This window comes from Carassius auratus, unplaced genomic scaffold, assembly GCF_003368295.1.
Source record: "Carassius auratus strain Wakin unplaced genomic scaffold, ASM336829v1 scaf_tig00001591, whole genome shotgun sequence".
NCBI lineage: Eukaryota > Metazoa > Chordata > Actinopteri > Cypriniformes > Cyprinidae > Carassius > Carassius auratus.
Genome location: NW_020523372.1, coordinates 1,115,343 through 1,131,940, shown reverse-complemented (window position 1 = coordinate 1,131,940; position 16,598 = coordinate 1,115,343). Strand labels below are relative to the sequence as shown.

General features: G+C 36.2%; 1 protein-coding gene across 3 annotated transcripts; it reads right to left on the bottom strand.

Annotated features, from left to right (window-relative positions):
- Positions 1-5,934: 5,934 nt before the first annotated feature.
- LOC113069386 (cadherin-like protein 26) lies at positions 5,935-16,598 on the bottom strand. 3 transcript variants are annotated; one of them, XM_026242442.1, is made up of 17 exons: positions 16,444-16,598; positions 15,522-15,638; positions 14,762-14,911; positions 14,488-14,632; positions 13,206-13,369; positions 12,753-12,881; positions 12,298-12,480; positions 9,725-10,020; positions 9,388-9,530; positions 8,937-9,164; positions 8,536-8,757; positions 7,893-8,014; positions 7,685-7,780; positions 7,494-7,583; positions 7,348-7,395; positions 7,158-7,244; positions 5,935-7,053 (listed from the first exon to the last, which is right to left on the bottom strand). In XM_026242442.1, the coding sequence occupies exons 1-17, from the start codon at positions 16,477-16,479 to the stop codon at positions 6,820-6,822; spliced, it is 2,490 nt and encodes an 829-aa protein (XP_026098227.1). In that variant the 5' UTR covers positions 16,480-16,598; the 3' UTR covers positions 5,935-6,819. The 3 variants fall into 3 exon arrangements, with proteins under 3 accessions (XP_026098227.1, XP_026098228.1, XP_026098229.1); XM_026242443.1 differs by having other exon boundaries at positions 7,348-7,392; XM_026242444.1 differs by having other exon boundaries at positions 7,348-7,389.

Below are 16,598 nucleotides of genomic sequence, written 5' to 3'. Positions count from 1 at the left end.
TTCAGTTTAAATAGTGTCTGTGCATTTATTTGCAATCAAGTCAATGATATCGCTGTAGATGAAGTGACCCCAACTAAGGAAGTCAGAGGCGACAGCGGCAAGGAACCAAAACTCTGTCTGTGACAGAATGGAGAAAAAAAACCTTGGGAGAAACCAGGCTCAGTTGGGGGGCCAGTTCTCCTCTGACCAGACGAAACCAGCAGTTCAATTCCAGGCTGCAGCAAAGTCAGATTGTTTCCTGTGGTTTCCTGTGGTCTTGTCCTGGTGGTCATCTTAGACAAGGTCTTTACAGGGGACCTGTATCTGGGGCTCTAGTTGTCCTGGTCTCCGCTGTCTTTCAGGGCTGTAGAGGTCCTTTCTAGGTGCCGATCCACCATCTGGTCTGGAAACGTACTGGATCCGGGTGACTGCAGTGACCCTCTGATCTGGATAGAGACTGGATCTGGTAGCTATGGTGACCACAGAATAAGAGAGAAACCGATTTATATTAGCATTGATGGCATTCTTCTAATAATGTAGCAAGTACATCGGGTGTTATGGGAAGTGTTCCCGGTTCTGGTTTACCTAATTAATGCAGCCTAAAAACGGATTTCGATATTAAAAGCATATTAGTATGTTATGTGTAAGCCAGGTTAAAGAGATGGGTCTTTAATCTAGATTTAAACTGCAAGATTTTGTCTGCCTCCCGAACAATGTTAGGTAGGTTATTCCAGAGTTCAGGTGCCAAATAGGAAAATAATCTGCCGCCCACAGTTGATTTTGATATTCTAGGTATTATAAAATTGCGTGAGTTTTGAGAACATAGCGGATGTAGAGGATTATAATGTAAAGAGAGCTCATTCAAATACTGAGGTGCTAAACCATTCAGGGCTTTATAATTAAAAGCAATATTTTAAAATCAATACGATGTTTGATAGGGAGCCAGTGCAGTGTTGACAGGACCGGGCTAATATGGTCATACTTCCTGGTTCTAGTAAGAACTCTTGCTGCTGCTTTTTGGACTAGCTGTAGTTTGTTCACTAAGCGTGCAGAACAACCACCCAATAAAGCATTACAATAATCTAACCTTGAAGTCATAAATGCATGGATTAACATTTCTACATTTGACATTAAGAGCATAGGCCATAATTTAAATATATTTTGGAGATGGAAAAATCCAGTTTTACAAATGCAACAAAACGTGGCTTTCTAAGGTAAGATTGCGATCAAATAGCACACCTAGGTTCCTAATTGATGACGAAGATTGACAGAGCAGCCATCAAGTCTTAGACAGTGTTCTAGGTTATTACATGCAGAGTTTTTAGGTCCTATAATTAACACCTCTGTTTTTTTTTTTTCAGAATTTAGCAGTAAGAAATTACTCACAATCCAATTTTTTTATATCGACTATGCATTCCATTAGTTTTTCAAATTGGTGTGTTTCACCGGGCTGCGAAGAAATATAGAGCTAAGTATCATCAGCATAACAGTGAAAGCTAACACTATGTTTCCTGAGGATATCTCCCAAGGGTAACATATAGAGCGTGAAGAGTAGTGGCCCTATTACTGAGCCTTGAGGTACTCCATACTGCACTTGTGATCGATATGATACCTCTTCATTCACTGCTACGAATTGATGGCGGTCATATAAGCAAATTTAAACCATGCTAATGCCATGCCACTTCCATTAATGCCAACAAAGTGTTTATTTATTGTTATTTACCCATTTAATTATAGCACATTAAGTTGCTGTGTTTAGTATGTTTGAAATTTAAAGTGTGTATCATCCTAATTAAAAAAAAAGAGTTTACCCCAAAATTTACTGTATTTAATTATTTACTCCCTTTATGTCATCTTCACATGACAAACCTGTTAGTTTTGATTACCAGCGTTCTTCAAAATACCTTCCTTTGAGTTCTGCAGAAAAACAAAAGTCAGGGGTTAAAAAAGAGGGCAGTTATTGATGTAATAATGTAAATGATAACAGAATTCTGGGTTAACTATACTTTAAAGTCAATTAGTAGAAACACTTTTCACTAGTCATCACTGTGTAGAAAAAAGATAACAGTGAATGCCACAATAAAATGCTTGAAATATAAACATTCATTACATCCATAGCTTCCTGTTGGTCAGTTTGTCTCTTCAGTTAAGATTCCCCGCAGTTGTTGCAGAAAACATATTATTTAGTATAATCATGGTCAGTGTAGATATGTACAGTGTAAACTTATTTTCTCATGGGCTCTAAATGTTCCTTGCTATTTCCGTCGGAGAAGTATAATAAAGATGATTATACTTTATTATTGTATTATTGATACTGTGATTATACTCAGTGTTCACAGGTGTCGGAGGAACTGAGGAACCCTTCATCTGCGCTGACATTTCTCTTGGTTACTACAAAACATAGGTTAAAAGACATTTGTGGCACATTTAAGTTAATATTCAGTTTTACCTGTATATCTCTATATGCTAAGTGGAGATGCAACTAAAGTAGCAACAAAACTGTGATTCTGTGTTTGGACGTGAATAATATTGTCACCATGGTATTATTTTAAGTAACTTAGAGTAACTGCCAAGTTGGAGTTTGCCACTGTGATGCCCCATGAGCCTCCGAGTCAAGCCTCTTTCAATACTTCACCCCTTTCTATGGGGTCTCAGTCCAGGAATCCCCTCAGTGCCTCTCACATCTGCCAGAGTGGTGGCACAGACCCACAGTCATCAATCACGGTGAAGTCAGAGCAGTGAGATCAACTTCTAGTAACTGAACAAGAGCCGTCATCTGAAAGAAAGAGCCATCTTCAAGGGGTCTTACGAAGAAGGCAAAGGAGAAAACGCCAGGATGCATTATGCAAGATTTTAGGCAAGCCTTTCAGGAATGCAGGAAGTTTGCAGAATCACATGTCGGTACACCAGAAGGAGAGACCTTTCTGCTGTGGATTGTGTGGGAGTCATTTTAAATCCAAATACATCCATGAGAGAATCGATAAGGTGATTATGGCTACAGCTGCCTGAAGTTTTGAAGGGTTTTTTCTTGTTCAAATAATGTCAGATATCAAGGCAGCTCCCTGTCATCGCTCATCATCCAGAAAATAAATACTACATGAACACCATATTAGATGCACTGATGTGCAAACTAATATATTAAAGTAAACAACAGGGATCTCTGCTTTTCTTTTGAAGTTTGTGATTTAAAAATATTAAAGAATATCTATCCATTCAAAATCTGGTTCAGAACAAACAGTCTGGCTACCTGCGTGAATTTCAATTTGACATGATTTCAAAGATTGAAATGCAAATATTGGTTGCATGCATTGTATTGGTTCTTCTTATCCATCAAAACAAATGTCAGCAGTACCTTGATTGTATTGTGTTTAATTATATAAGCAATGCAAATAGGTGCCTCCTCAGTTCAATATCTACACTGAGAAATGAGAAGCTCTGGTTCTGTGATTTCGTGGTCAAATTGTTGCATTAAAAAATAATAATATTCCACGTTTTTCAATGCTATGCAACTGTCCATGCTTAAATGTTCACAGCATTCATTATAACAGTTAGGGTTAGGGTTAGGACAGTTGATGAGAACAGTGATTCTGTGTTATGTTCTCTTATACATCATGCCAATTTCTGATATATGATCTACTTATAGCATGCCTATGTTAACAAGAAAAAAAGTGGATATCTGAAACTTATATAAAGGATGTTATGGTAGTTTCAGTTCTTTATGCATAAAAACAGCAACATTCTATTAAAATGTTCTTAAGTATTAAATCAGACTGTTCTTAGCATTTTCATACTTATTTAATGATTTCATGTTCCCATAAATAGCATTTAAAGCTGCAGTCGGTAACTTTTGACGCTCTAGCGGTTAATAAACAGAACTGCTTGCATCTTGCGGAAGAACATCATAGCCGGATCTACTTCTCTCTGTTTATGTCTATGAAGAATCACAAAGATACTGGGTTACTCCTCCGCGGCACCCCCATGCTATCTAAAATAGTCTGAATATAAACACTTATTATAGGTGCACCCTAGTGATTCAGGACAGGCTAAAAACACGGTTTGGAAAATGAATTCATGGTGTACTCACTTATTATATACATTTTTCTACATTTTGAACACAAACAAAGTTACGGACCGCAGCTCTGATTGGTTGTTTCTTACCGGGAGCGATGGAGTTTCTGCAAATGGCAATAGGACACTGGGAGGAGCCAGAGGAGCTTGATTTTTTTTTCCACAGATAATCTGTCTCATATTCTACTGTCAGGACATAATGACAGGTTTAACAAATATGTAAAAAATACATTTTTACAAAAGTTACCTACTGCAGCTTTAATCAAACAATGTTACCCCATTTAATTGAATCTTAATGTGCGCACACTTTATAATATTAATGTAGCTCAGCTAGTAGAGTGTGGTGCAAACAACGCCAAGGTCAAAATTCCTAAGTGAAAGTCTATGAATAAAAGCATATCTGCCAAATGCATAAATGTAGCTAAATGTAAAGCAAAAACCAGATTTGATGTAAACCTAATGATCTGCCATGATAGTGATATTTATGTATGAAAATACAACCCCATAAGCAGACTTAGATTAAACGTGTCTAGTGTGCATGGATGTCCGAGCAATCCTCAGAACATCTTTATCATTGTTGGTATTATTATAAATGCCAGTTTTCTACATGAACCACTAGGTGGCGACAATATCTTAAATTTGGTTTCTCCACCTTGTGGGAAGTAAACGGAATTTTATTTATTTATATATATATATATATATATATATATATATATATATATATATATATATATATATATATATATAAATTATTAACAGAAGGATTTCATGAATGGAGTCAAAAAAAATTCAACATAATTTTTTTTTAACCGGTCATCATTACTTGTAGACATTATAATAACAATGATTTCCCTACAGACAGTGTAAATGTGGACAAACTAACAGCACTCTCTCTTTCTCCCTCTCTTTTTAATTGATCAATATAGCCCATATTGCTTGCTCAATGGAATGGAGATGTGGTAAATCCTGTGTTAAAGTCCCTCTTAGAATTCACAGTTGGTTGATGGCAGAAAATGATTGTTTAATTTGGGGAAATTTACCTTAATTGAAATCCATTGCAGGGAGTTTTTGATCATTTTATGCATTACTCCAAATGCATAAAATGATCAAAAACGCCCTCCGCTAGTACACTGTAAAACCCAATGACTTCTAGCTCATTTCACTGGAGGAAACTGATTACCTCATTTGTAGGCTACTGTAATGTATTTCATTGAGTTCACTGAAAGAACATTTCCTAAAATATAATTAATCTGGCAGCTGTGGTGAAGTGCACAGCAAGGCTTGGTGCGGGGCTGAAGTCGTGCAAAGCAAGAAAATAGTCCTTCATCGATGAGAGGCAAAGAAGAGCCAGGATGAGGTTTGTGAAAGACTGTAAAGATTGGACTGTAGAGGACCGGTAGCAAGGTCATCACTCATCAAGTTTTTCAGCTTTACACAACATCATATTGTATAATGGTTAGATCTGGAGAGGCCTACAAGCCACCCACTTTGGTGGAGGAACGTGAAGATATGGGGATGATCTGTTGGTGCTTCACCAAGGCTGGAATCAGACACATTCATCTTTGTGGAGGTCCATTATGTCATTATATGCCATTATATTCGGAATAAAGTGACTGGAAAATACTGGAGATATTATCTATCCCGTCTAATACAACATTGAGGTAAAGAACTGATTTCAAGATTACAAAATTCTCCCTGCATTCTTCCTGTTACTATTAACATACTTGTCTATCAATGTGTTAAATACCACAAGAAACACAGAATGCCTCCTTTAGCTTTTAACTAAGAAATGACAAATTGAAGTGTTAAGGCAAAATTCTGTCATTTGAAAATAAGTAAACAGAGCTTTTAGTGTGACAGTAGCTATGGACATTACTCCGCATTCAGTATGGTCATGAAAAATTATCTTTATTTTTACAAATTAAAAGAATTCATGACAGCTGGAATGGCATGACAGTGTATGACAGTTGTGCAGTTATGGAGATCTCAAAAGAAAACATTCCCTTAACAAACATTTTAATTAAGAAAATAAGGTAAGACAAAAAATTATATATGTATACCACCATGTTTGTTTTTGTTTTTTTCACTTCAAGGATTGGGTCAAACACAATAATAATCTTTTTTTATAGATTTTTCCCTCCACATTTTAACTGTGTAAGTATAAAAAAGGCATTTAAATATCTAATGTTATGGTATGCAATCCTCTCACAAAACAGGCAGTACAGTTAAGAAAAGATGAATGAAGATATAATTCTGTGTAGCCCTGAGTACAATGTTTTACCTGCATAAACTGTTCTAAGGTATGTAAACATGAATGAAATACAGATGATTTCAGTTTCTAAAACGGAGGTAGTAATACCAGGTGCATTACTGAATATAGCATTTGAAATATATCTCAAAATAAAACTCAAAGTGGGAATTTCACTTGCCATTGGTAGGATATGAGACCATTTGCATTAGTGGAAAATTGATTCATTTTGATAAATCTCTGACTGACTGAATGTGTTAATGCTGGCATGTTTGAATAATTGCCATTTTTTCATAAAAATTACGAAAGAAACAATGCTATCATACCAACCTATTTAAGGCATAACAACCATTATGAACAAAAATATACTAATCCCAATTTAAACAGTGCAGTTTTTCTTTGGAAGATGTTTTTTTTTAAAAAAGATGTCCACATTTCTTTCTTTCTTGCTTTATTTCTTTCTTACAGTTGACCAGTCCTAAATAAGGTGGCGGAACATCTTCATCCTCATATTCATCACTAGACTATCTGATCCCATTCTTCATCGCTTCTGCTTTTGACAGTGTCCCTGGGTTACAGATCGAAGCCAGATTCTTAAATGCTGGTCCCAGGTCTGAGAGCAGCTCAGGATCAAACTCATCCATAGGCAAGTCTATGGGGTCCAGGACTACAGAATTATCAGAGTTGTCCTCATTTGCGTAAAGCTGAGGTTCGTAATCAAGCAATTCGTTTTCTGGGCACTGTATTGAATGCAATCTCTGAGAGTTGAGAAAGAAATATTGTTTAGTCAGTGAATGAATGGATGAATGAATGTTGAATTGACCTGTTGCGTGTCTGGGTGGAAAACTGAAGGGAAATGTACCTGAGAGAGCAAACTTTGTAGAGTTGAATGGCTGATGAAAAAGTTACCCTGTCTTCTTTGTAAGCTCCTCCTGCTAAATGTCGAACCCTAGGGTTTTAGAAAATCCCATTTATATTACTGATTTTAAGATTTCACTAGTTCCACTGAACAGTAACAAGTTCAGACATCCCATGAAATGATTAAGGTTTACCTGGTAGCGGTTTTCACTCTGATACTGTTTCAACATCCATGTCTGCTTCTTAGAAACAGAAGACAGTGCAGTCAATACTGGACTTTCACTTTTACTTTCAAAGGATATTTGATTGGGACAATTTCCCACATGAACTGCTGTATTACCTCACTGGAATAACCCTGGGATCTGTCTCTAGACCAGGACTCATCCATTTGAACTGGGAGTCTGTGAGTGCCTGTAACTTTGCTGGATACCTGTAGTCAACAAACAAAATGAATTTAATACAATGATTAGTAATGTAAAGAATGACTGGTTCTATAAGAAATGTATTGTGTTTCCGAGATGTTTAGCATACCTCCTGAATGTCAGTTGTCTGTTGAACCCCATTAATGACAAAAGCTGCATCCTTTGATTGACTGACAGATGCCTTCTTTAATAGTATAGTCGGGACCTTTATGAATGTAAAAAAATAGAGGAGAACATTGATTTGTTATCTTTGTATTAGACCTCACTGTGAAAGGGCCGTTTAGCTTTTCATAAGAAATCTTAGGGTAAGGTTTTACCACACAATCAGTGCCAAGTTTCTCGATGTTAGAAGGCAGAAGGGCATCTTCTAAGACATTGTCTACCTGCACCAGAGACTTCACAGGCCCACAAGAGCAAGTGAGAGACAGCAACAGACATGCTAAAAGGAAAAAACGATATATTTCTGTCAGGACCACTTTCGTCATGATAACTGACACTTAGCATACAGGACCTCAATGGTAATCCGAACAGAACAAAGCAGCTATCATTATTGTACTACATTAATCATAAAGTGTAACAACATTATCCAATATAAAAGGTGTCTGATTCAATGAGGAATATCAGAAAGCCAAGTCCTGACCATGGCTAAGATGAGAAGTTAGGGATGGAGAAGGGTAATTTGCTCCTGAGCAAGCGAAAAAGCAGCAGAATAATACTGGATAGACCTTATATAGGAAAGCTGTGATAGGTGTCGTATTACTATAGCTAGATGTGATCAGCTGAGCGTTAGCCGAAGCTAGCTTGACTCACCTGACCTCCCAGAACTAATGCTGTACGCTTAATTTGTCTATTGTTCTAATGGAAAATCAAGGTATGGTATATACATGGTATATACAACACAGGATAGGATCTGTCAAATCAAATCATTTTATAGGGAATTTAACAGAATGCGGTGCTCACCAAACATCATCAGCGCGGCAAGAATGGTAATTCCCATCAAGCCACTTCCCGCTTTTTGTTGTGTGTTGCGCTCCATTAGACAGTTTGGTGAAACTGTACAATCACACGTAGCAACAGAGAGATTCTGGAGGACAAACATGCCCTGTTTATCAGAGACTTTCAAAATCAATGTGTACAGACTGGCATGAACACTTTTACCCTTCACCAAATGCACTGTGTAACCTAAAAGACAAAGCAAAAAAAGATGAAAAGTGATGACTATGTGTTTTACATCAGAGCTTAGTAAAATCTATACTAATGCTTAGGACATTATATAAGGTTCTGTATAATGCACTGTATAATACACAATGTTTTTTTTTATTATTATTATTATTATTATTATTATTACTACTATTATTTACCATGACTGGGGTCAAAGCTCCATTCTTCTTTATGATCTCCCATAATTTCAAAACTGAACGGACCGCTGTACGGATCTCCATCAAGGTCATAGGCTGTGATGTCTGCACCTGACACTTCATCAGACTGACAGATAGAAACTATGTTCTCCTTTAAAATAGGGACGTTGTCGTTTTTGTCTTCAATGTGGATCTGAATGGTAGCAGTGCTCGTCATTGGAGGATGTTCATCTGGTGTGAAAAATCAGAGAAAAATTGATTCTATAGAGATAATAACAGTTTTTGTAAAAAAATGTAGGTTTCATCTCTTTCTACAGCCCAACACACTGGAATAGGCTTCAGCATATCTGAGACCCAACATAAGACAAGCGGTTTTGAACATGGATGGGTGGATTGATAGATGTAGTCATTACCATTTATATGCAAGCCAAATGCAAAAGTTATATTGTATTACCCTTCTCTGTCACAAGGACAGTGACTATATAAGTCCCATTGGTCACATGAATTGACTCTCTGTCCAAAGACTCTTTTACAAAGATTTCTCCAGTGGTTTTGTCTACTCTGAACCAGCCTGCAGGATCTTGTTCAATAGAATACCTGGTGCGGGAAAAAATAAAAGTATTTGGACATGTTTAGTCATGTCACAATATTAGATACAAAATATCAAACATATCATGGTCATGCCACATGGACTGGAATGTTATAGAATGCAACAACAGGACACATTTTAACTATGGCATTATTGTCCAGATATTATTAGAGCCAAGTGATTCTGATGATTGAACACTTACTCCAGTTTGTGGGGACGTCCAGTGTCAGGATCGACTGCTGTCACTTTGTCTACAAAAACTCCGACAGGACCATTTTCTTCCAAAATTACTTTTCTTACTGGATCTGGGAAGAATGGAGGGTCGTTGGTGTCTTCCACAGCAATGGTAATATTCCTAGAGGACTGATTTGGTGGATTTGTGACGACGGTCCAGAGCCCAACTGTAGATCTCTCTTTAACCTCACAAGAGAAATAAGGCTCTTCGTTCTCAACAAAGATGGTGAGTTTTTGTTCTGTGCTTTCTTCATAGTCTAAAGGCTGGAAAAGAATTGCATGAAAACAATACACACCATATCAGTATAGCAGGTAAATTTATTCAATACAGGCATTTCTGCTGAAATAAAGTGAAAAAAGGACCAAGTTCGTACTTGCACGCTCTGGGTCATTAAATATTAATTGAAAATAAAGTTAATGCACTCTCTCCTAACGTTGGGATCAGAAGGAAGGTAACACAAACACTGGTTTTCCACAACTTGACACTGCCTCGCAACTTGCTGTTTTCAGAGCATTTTTATTGTTTGGTTTGTGTGTACACCTGCACGTTTCTTGTGTCTCGTAAACACTACATGCGCGAATAGGTGGGCGGGGCTAAAAAGGCAAAGATGCTTAAGCAGATGACCTAAAGCTGGGTAGACGGTGCTTACAATTAGTGTTGTTTTGGTGCCCTGTTTTTTTTTTTTCACAGCTTTGTGTGAAGCTGTCATTTGAGTTTTTATACGTTTCAGTAACGTTCATACTCTTTTTAGTCTAGTCAAGTTTCAGTCAACTAATAGTCTGATTTTAGTCTTATTTTAGTCAGAATTATACATGACTATTTTCGTCTATCTTTAGCAATGAAAATTTTATTTAAGTCTCTTTTTAGTAATGCAATTCTTTTTAACCCAGTCAATATAGTACAAGCACAGACTAAACCAAATTGTCTTTTATCCAAACCCATTTCAAAAAGGTTATCTTTTTATGTTATTGTTACCTTATAGACTCAAGTATACATCCATTCCAGACACGGAGATCACTCTGATTGGAATTAACAGCATTTAGTTTTCCAGGAAGCCATGTTTGAAGTACACACATCGACCCCTTTCTCTGTGTCACTTAATTTTGTTTGTTGTCATCTTCTAAATAATGCCGTGAATGGGGCTTGAGGAAGTGACGTCGCCTGCGTCTGCACAGTGTGACCTGATGCAGCCATAGACAGTAAAAGAAATGGACACAGCGACCCCATTGGAACTCAATTGAGACAAGTGAAGCCCATTTTTAGCGTTTTTTAGCACTTCCGTTTCTGACACGCAGACTCAAACGAAGCTTGACGACGTCAGCAACCTGTCTGACAGATGTAAATCTTCTAAGTGGCTGTGCGTGCAAACTGCCATCGTTAATCTTGCAGAGACGGCGAGCTTGAGCGGGGAGTTCTTTGTCGTGAGTGAGTAGGAGTAAGTATTCAGATTAATTATTTTGTATAGTATTTTAAAATGTAACGCCAGTACGCCATGTTAAGTTAATTGCCTGTGAGCTTCTCCTCCTGTCTGTACGGTAATGTGACAGAGAGTCGAGTGGTTATGATGCAATCGTTAGCCTATTATTACAAAAACTGTTTCTACAGGGCCATAATGTAACATAGAAGGTAATGGAGCCCTTTATACATTGTCGTGTATCTTTAGAAATAAATAATGGAAAAACGGAGTCTTTAAACGCCTCAGATGTAAAGTTATTCGCTGTCAAAGTGACGCCGAAATGAATGGGAGGTCAATGGGATGCTAACGCAAGTGAAGTTCTGCTAAAAGATGGCGGCCCCCACCCGACTTCAACTTCCGGTCGAGTTCCTTGCCCCCTGGATGCAGCCCCTGAAGTGAGACACAGGAAACTGATATACTGCAAAATGATAATAATCTGAATAACCGGGACGAAAAAACTTTATAACATTTTGTTTTGTCTCGTTTTTGTCAGACATTTTAGCATAGTTTTTATTTTGTAAACCACATTTAGTCTCGTTTTAACTGGTTAGGAAAATTTGCATTAAACATATAATTATAGTCATCATCACATGGCATTTGCGTCTTGTCACTTGATAAAGGTTTGTTGACGATGATATTTAGTGATAATTTTCTTTGACGAAAGCAATGATACTTACAATATACTCTTTTGGTTTCTCAGTTCATAACCAGTAGTGTGTTTTCCCACCATGCAAAGCATACAATTGTATGGGACCTCCCAAGAAGGGGTGAACAAGCCAATCAGATTAACTTGCTCCCAACCGTTTACCTATATAATTAGGACGTATTCAATGAATACTGTGTCTGCATGCTATATATATTGTTTGTTTGTTTTTTTTCCTGTGGTCAAGACGAAAATAAGGAGGGGAGTATAAGATGTAGAAAGATGCCCAATTTGGCAACTGTTCTGAATGTTACCACATCTTATCCTTCTAATGACCTTAATGATTAAATAATAAATGAGTCAATATCCCTAAATACTTTGTAATGAGATTAATGAACATAGCATGACATTTACAAAATTGCCTAGAATGTGCAAACATACCTTAACCACTGTGAGGATTCCATCATTGGTGTCTGGATCAGTGTGAATGGCAAAGTGGCCACCTTTATCCCCTTGTATGGAGTATCTGACCCTCCATGCACCAGTGGGACGTGTGTCAGCATCAGCTGTATGTATTGTGAGAGGGGATGTACCATTGGTCCTTTCCACCACTTTAGCTGAACCCTGGTGAAGCGGGAAAATGTTAAAACAGTTCAAATTCTGGAAGCATTTGATAATATATTTGGAAGAACAAACAGTTGCTATTAGCCATTGGTAGCCATTGACCATTGGAGAAAAAAAAAAACATTAATAGAAGTCAGTGGCTAAGCAACTGTTTGGTTAAAAGCATTTTTCAAAAACAAGAGAAAGAAAGTCGTGCAGGCTTCCAACAACTTGAAGTGTGTAAATGATGACAGAATTATTTTTTTGGGGGGTGAAATATCTTCTTAACTAACCGTTTGCCCTGTGATAACTGGTAAATGATTGTTGCCATCTTGAAGGTTGACAATTATTGTTGTAGTGCTTGACAACTTTACAACTCCACGGTCCTTTGCTTCAACTGTTATATAGTATTTATTAGCCATCTGAAAAGAAAACAGGTTAGACCCTTCATATACACACTCCAAAAACTTTCAATAACCTGACAAATGTCAAGATGTTTTAAAGACATGTTTTCACATGTTACTTGAACACTGAAACTGGACTGTGATGCCTGTTGGTCTGTCAGGCACAAACATGATAGCTCATGTCTTTTTGTTGCAATATCCCAATTCTAGCATGACACACTGGTTTTAAAGGCATGCATATTCTATAGGCTATAGTACAGTGTGTTACACACTGTTCAAGTATCAACAAAGTAGTTATTTCAGTACTTTCAAATGATGCATTCCCCGGGGGGTTTTTTTTACCTCATAATCAAAGCATCCTTTGAAAGATATTGCATTACTTTCTTGGATGTAGAATTCCACATTTTTATTTGTTGGTGTGACAGAAATTATTTTGTAATCAATGGTGGAATTCGGAGTTCCTGGTGCATCCTTATCAGTCGCAAAAACACCTACAATAAAACTACCTGCAAACAGACAATATGAAGAACATGACAATTTCTTTAAGGAACATTTACTCCGACACTAGCACTTAAATTAAAGTTTACATTTATGCATTTAGCAGACACTTCTATCCTTCTATCCACTTACAGTGCTTTCAGGCTAACATTTTTTACCTACTGTATGTGTTCCCTGGGAATCGAACCCACAACCTTCCACTGCTAAAGCAACGCTCTACCTCTTGAGCCACAAGAACACACTTAGCATTTTTAGTATTTGAGTATTTTTTATAAGCCCATAACTGCTGTTACTGAATCAATGAAATAGTAATTTGAACTGGACCAAGCAATTAATTGTTAAGTAATTGTTACTCATTTTGGGATATCACGATTTTCAATGAACAACAAATTCAAGTTTTGTCACACAAAGATTGTATGGCATCAAAAAACTTGAAATATAGCACACAAATCATAAGGACCGCCCTTATATTAATTTTATAGTGCTCTTTAAAAAAAAAAATAATAATAATAATACACTATGTATATATTTGAATTGTATGGAAAAAAGCTAACAAATTGTTTAAAATGTTGTGTTCCACAGAAGAAAGTAAGTTGAATGGGTTTGAAATGACAGAAATATTAGTGAATAATACATGTTTCCCTTTAAAATCTCAGGGAAGTAAACATGTAAACAAATCACCATTTCCTATTACTTGTAAATAAAAGCTTTTTAATTAAAGCAACATTTATTTATGTGGTGTTTCTTCAACAATAGTAATGTTTTTGTTTTTTGTTTTTGCATAAAGGTTAATATAATAATTACAGTTTATTTTTATTTTAAATCATAGTAATTTTCAGATAACCTTAATGAATAGACTCGTAATCCTAAAATATATAAATCAGTAATAATTTACATTGTTTATGCAATCTTGGTCATACGGGACAAACATATTTGAGTAATTGTTGCTTGAAATTTACATTAAATATTACAGTTTTGTGGAGCTACAAATAGTTATAAGCCAGTGACACCGGAAGCCAGAAACATGACATTTTCCTGCTCTTACAGGAAAATAAGGTGGATAGGATTTATATATTAATTTGCAGTAAATCAAACCTGAAGTACACCTACTGAAAATGATACTGACCTTGTTTTGCTGCTTCGTTTACAGTGACATCATAAACCTCCCTCTTGAATTCCGGCGGGTTGTCGTTGATGTCCAGTATGTTGACCTCCATGCCAAGTTGTGTATCTATGGCCAAGTTGGACTTATTTCTCGCTTGGAAGATCAGCTTTGAAAGAATGATGAAATTAGTTCTAACGTATGCCCTCAATACTTACTTACTAAATCATCCCTGTCCCAAGTGAGACATAAGGCCTTAATATTACCTATATATAATAAAAAATCTGATTCCACTTACCTTCAGAACGCTGTATTGCTCATAGTCGACTTTTTTGTGTACTTTAATAACCCCTGTGAGCGGATCGATAGACAGGACACCCTTTGGGTCTAAATCCACACCATTTCCTTTTAACATGAACTCCACTAAATAGGTACGGTCCAGTTTAATCTAGAATTCGGGCAAAGAAATGTTATCAGGATGGCAAGTTTTACAACATCATAGCACCTTGTTTGCTAATTTTATAATATGTCATTAAACTGATTTTTTTCTATGTAAGTCATTAAATGTAGTTGTTAATCAGCTATTTAATGTATACTGTGAAATAAAATTAATTACAATTTTAAGGAAGTTTTAAATTGTAATATAAAGCATTATATATTAGCATATTATATTTATGTTATTATAATTATAATAATGTTATTATATTTATATTTATAATATAAAGTCTTCAGAGTCGCATGATCCTTCAGAAAGGCATACATACTACCTCAAAAAATATATAGAAAGAAAAAAAGAAAGAAAGAAAGAACTGAACAGTAAATTTAGACTAAATAAATTCATTTATCTTTCTGTCATTCCAATTCAACATTCTCTGGTTTGTGGCTAATTTAAATCAAATGTACATACATGCATTTTAAGGGAGATTTAATTGAGAACTTTGCCCAATCAAGCCAGCAACAAACCCAGATCTTTAACCAAAATGATATAGCACTCCAAGTTTTGAATTATTTTATTATTTGATACCCACAGTGCATTATTTGAGAGAAATGATATTTACCTGCCCCAGTTCATAAGGGAAAGGACCCGGGTGTTCCTCCACAATATCAAACGAGTCTATAATCCAGGCCCGTTTATGGCGTTTTAGAGGCTCTGTGCTGCACAGACAGATCATTCCCTTTCAACAGAAACAGAGTGTGTTATTTACTGTATGCTTTAAACATGTAACATGAATTGAGAGCAGAAAAACCCTAAAGCTAAGAGATATGTTTCAAATGCATCACACCCAGATGATGTGAACGTGACGAAACAGCTTTGCTTTACCACTAAAAATCCCATTCAATCATTAACATTTGGGTCATTTTTAGTCATTTCTGCCATGAGGGCAGGGTCAAAGAATGCGCATTGTATATTTACCTGAGAGTATTCAAAGTTGTGAAACAGGTTTGGAAAAGGCTAAACAAGACTCTCCTTTGTTGCTGCTTTTCTCAACTGACCCCCAGAAAGAACTCGATAGGCACTCATGGTACAACAATACACATTCAAAAGCGCAGACCTCCATAAAATGTCTAATAATATTAACTGTAGTATTATCATATTGATAATAATTCTATTATTATTTCTTCTGCACAGATTACTGATTAAGATCGACGTTCCAATAATCACAATATCAGAACAAATACACAGAAGTCAACAGTGAATAAATGGTTTTGACTAAATTTAGTTACATTTTATATTTTATTTTATTATTTATTTATTTTTCAAAAATTTAAACAAATAAAAATGACTAAATTAGGTATGGTATAAATGAATTAGAATTAGTTTAATGTAGAAATAACTCCATAAGGTAACCAAATTACATTTTTACCATTACTGTCCTTTAACTTACAGCAAACAAGCAACAGAATAAAAATAAATTTTTTGAAATATCACCGAATCTTGAATGAGCTACAACTGTACCGTAAAATACAAACTGTACTCACCACAAGCACCAAGCAGCTGAACATCATTTTAGCCATAATAATTTCAGTTCATAATATGAGGTAGAAAGCTTTAACACTGGAACCTCATGAGCTCTCACGCTCAGACCTGCATCTGTCTTGAACTGAGAGCACGATCACACGTGTGTAGTGCAGAA

What these genes read in the sequence shown, in the direction of transcription:
- LOC113069386 (XM_026242442.1), bottom strand. Translation starts at nt 16,479, where the DNA reads ATGGCTAAAATGATGTTCAGCTGCTTGGTGCTTGTG. An exon ending in AAACGAAGCAGCAAAACAAG is followed by an intron (nt 13,370 to 14,487) that starts GTCAGTATCATT and finishes GTCTGTTTGCAG; the next exon opens with GTAGTTTTATTGTAGGTGTT. An exon ending in CCCAGGGTTATTCCAGTGAG is followed by an intron (nt 7,396 to 7,493) that starts GTAATACAGCAG and finishes TCTGTTTCTAAG; the next exon opens with AAGCAGACATGGATGTTGAA.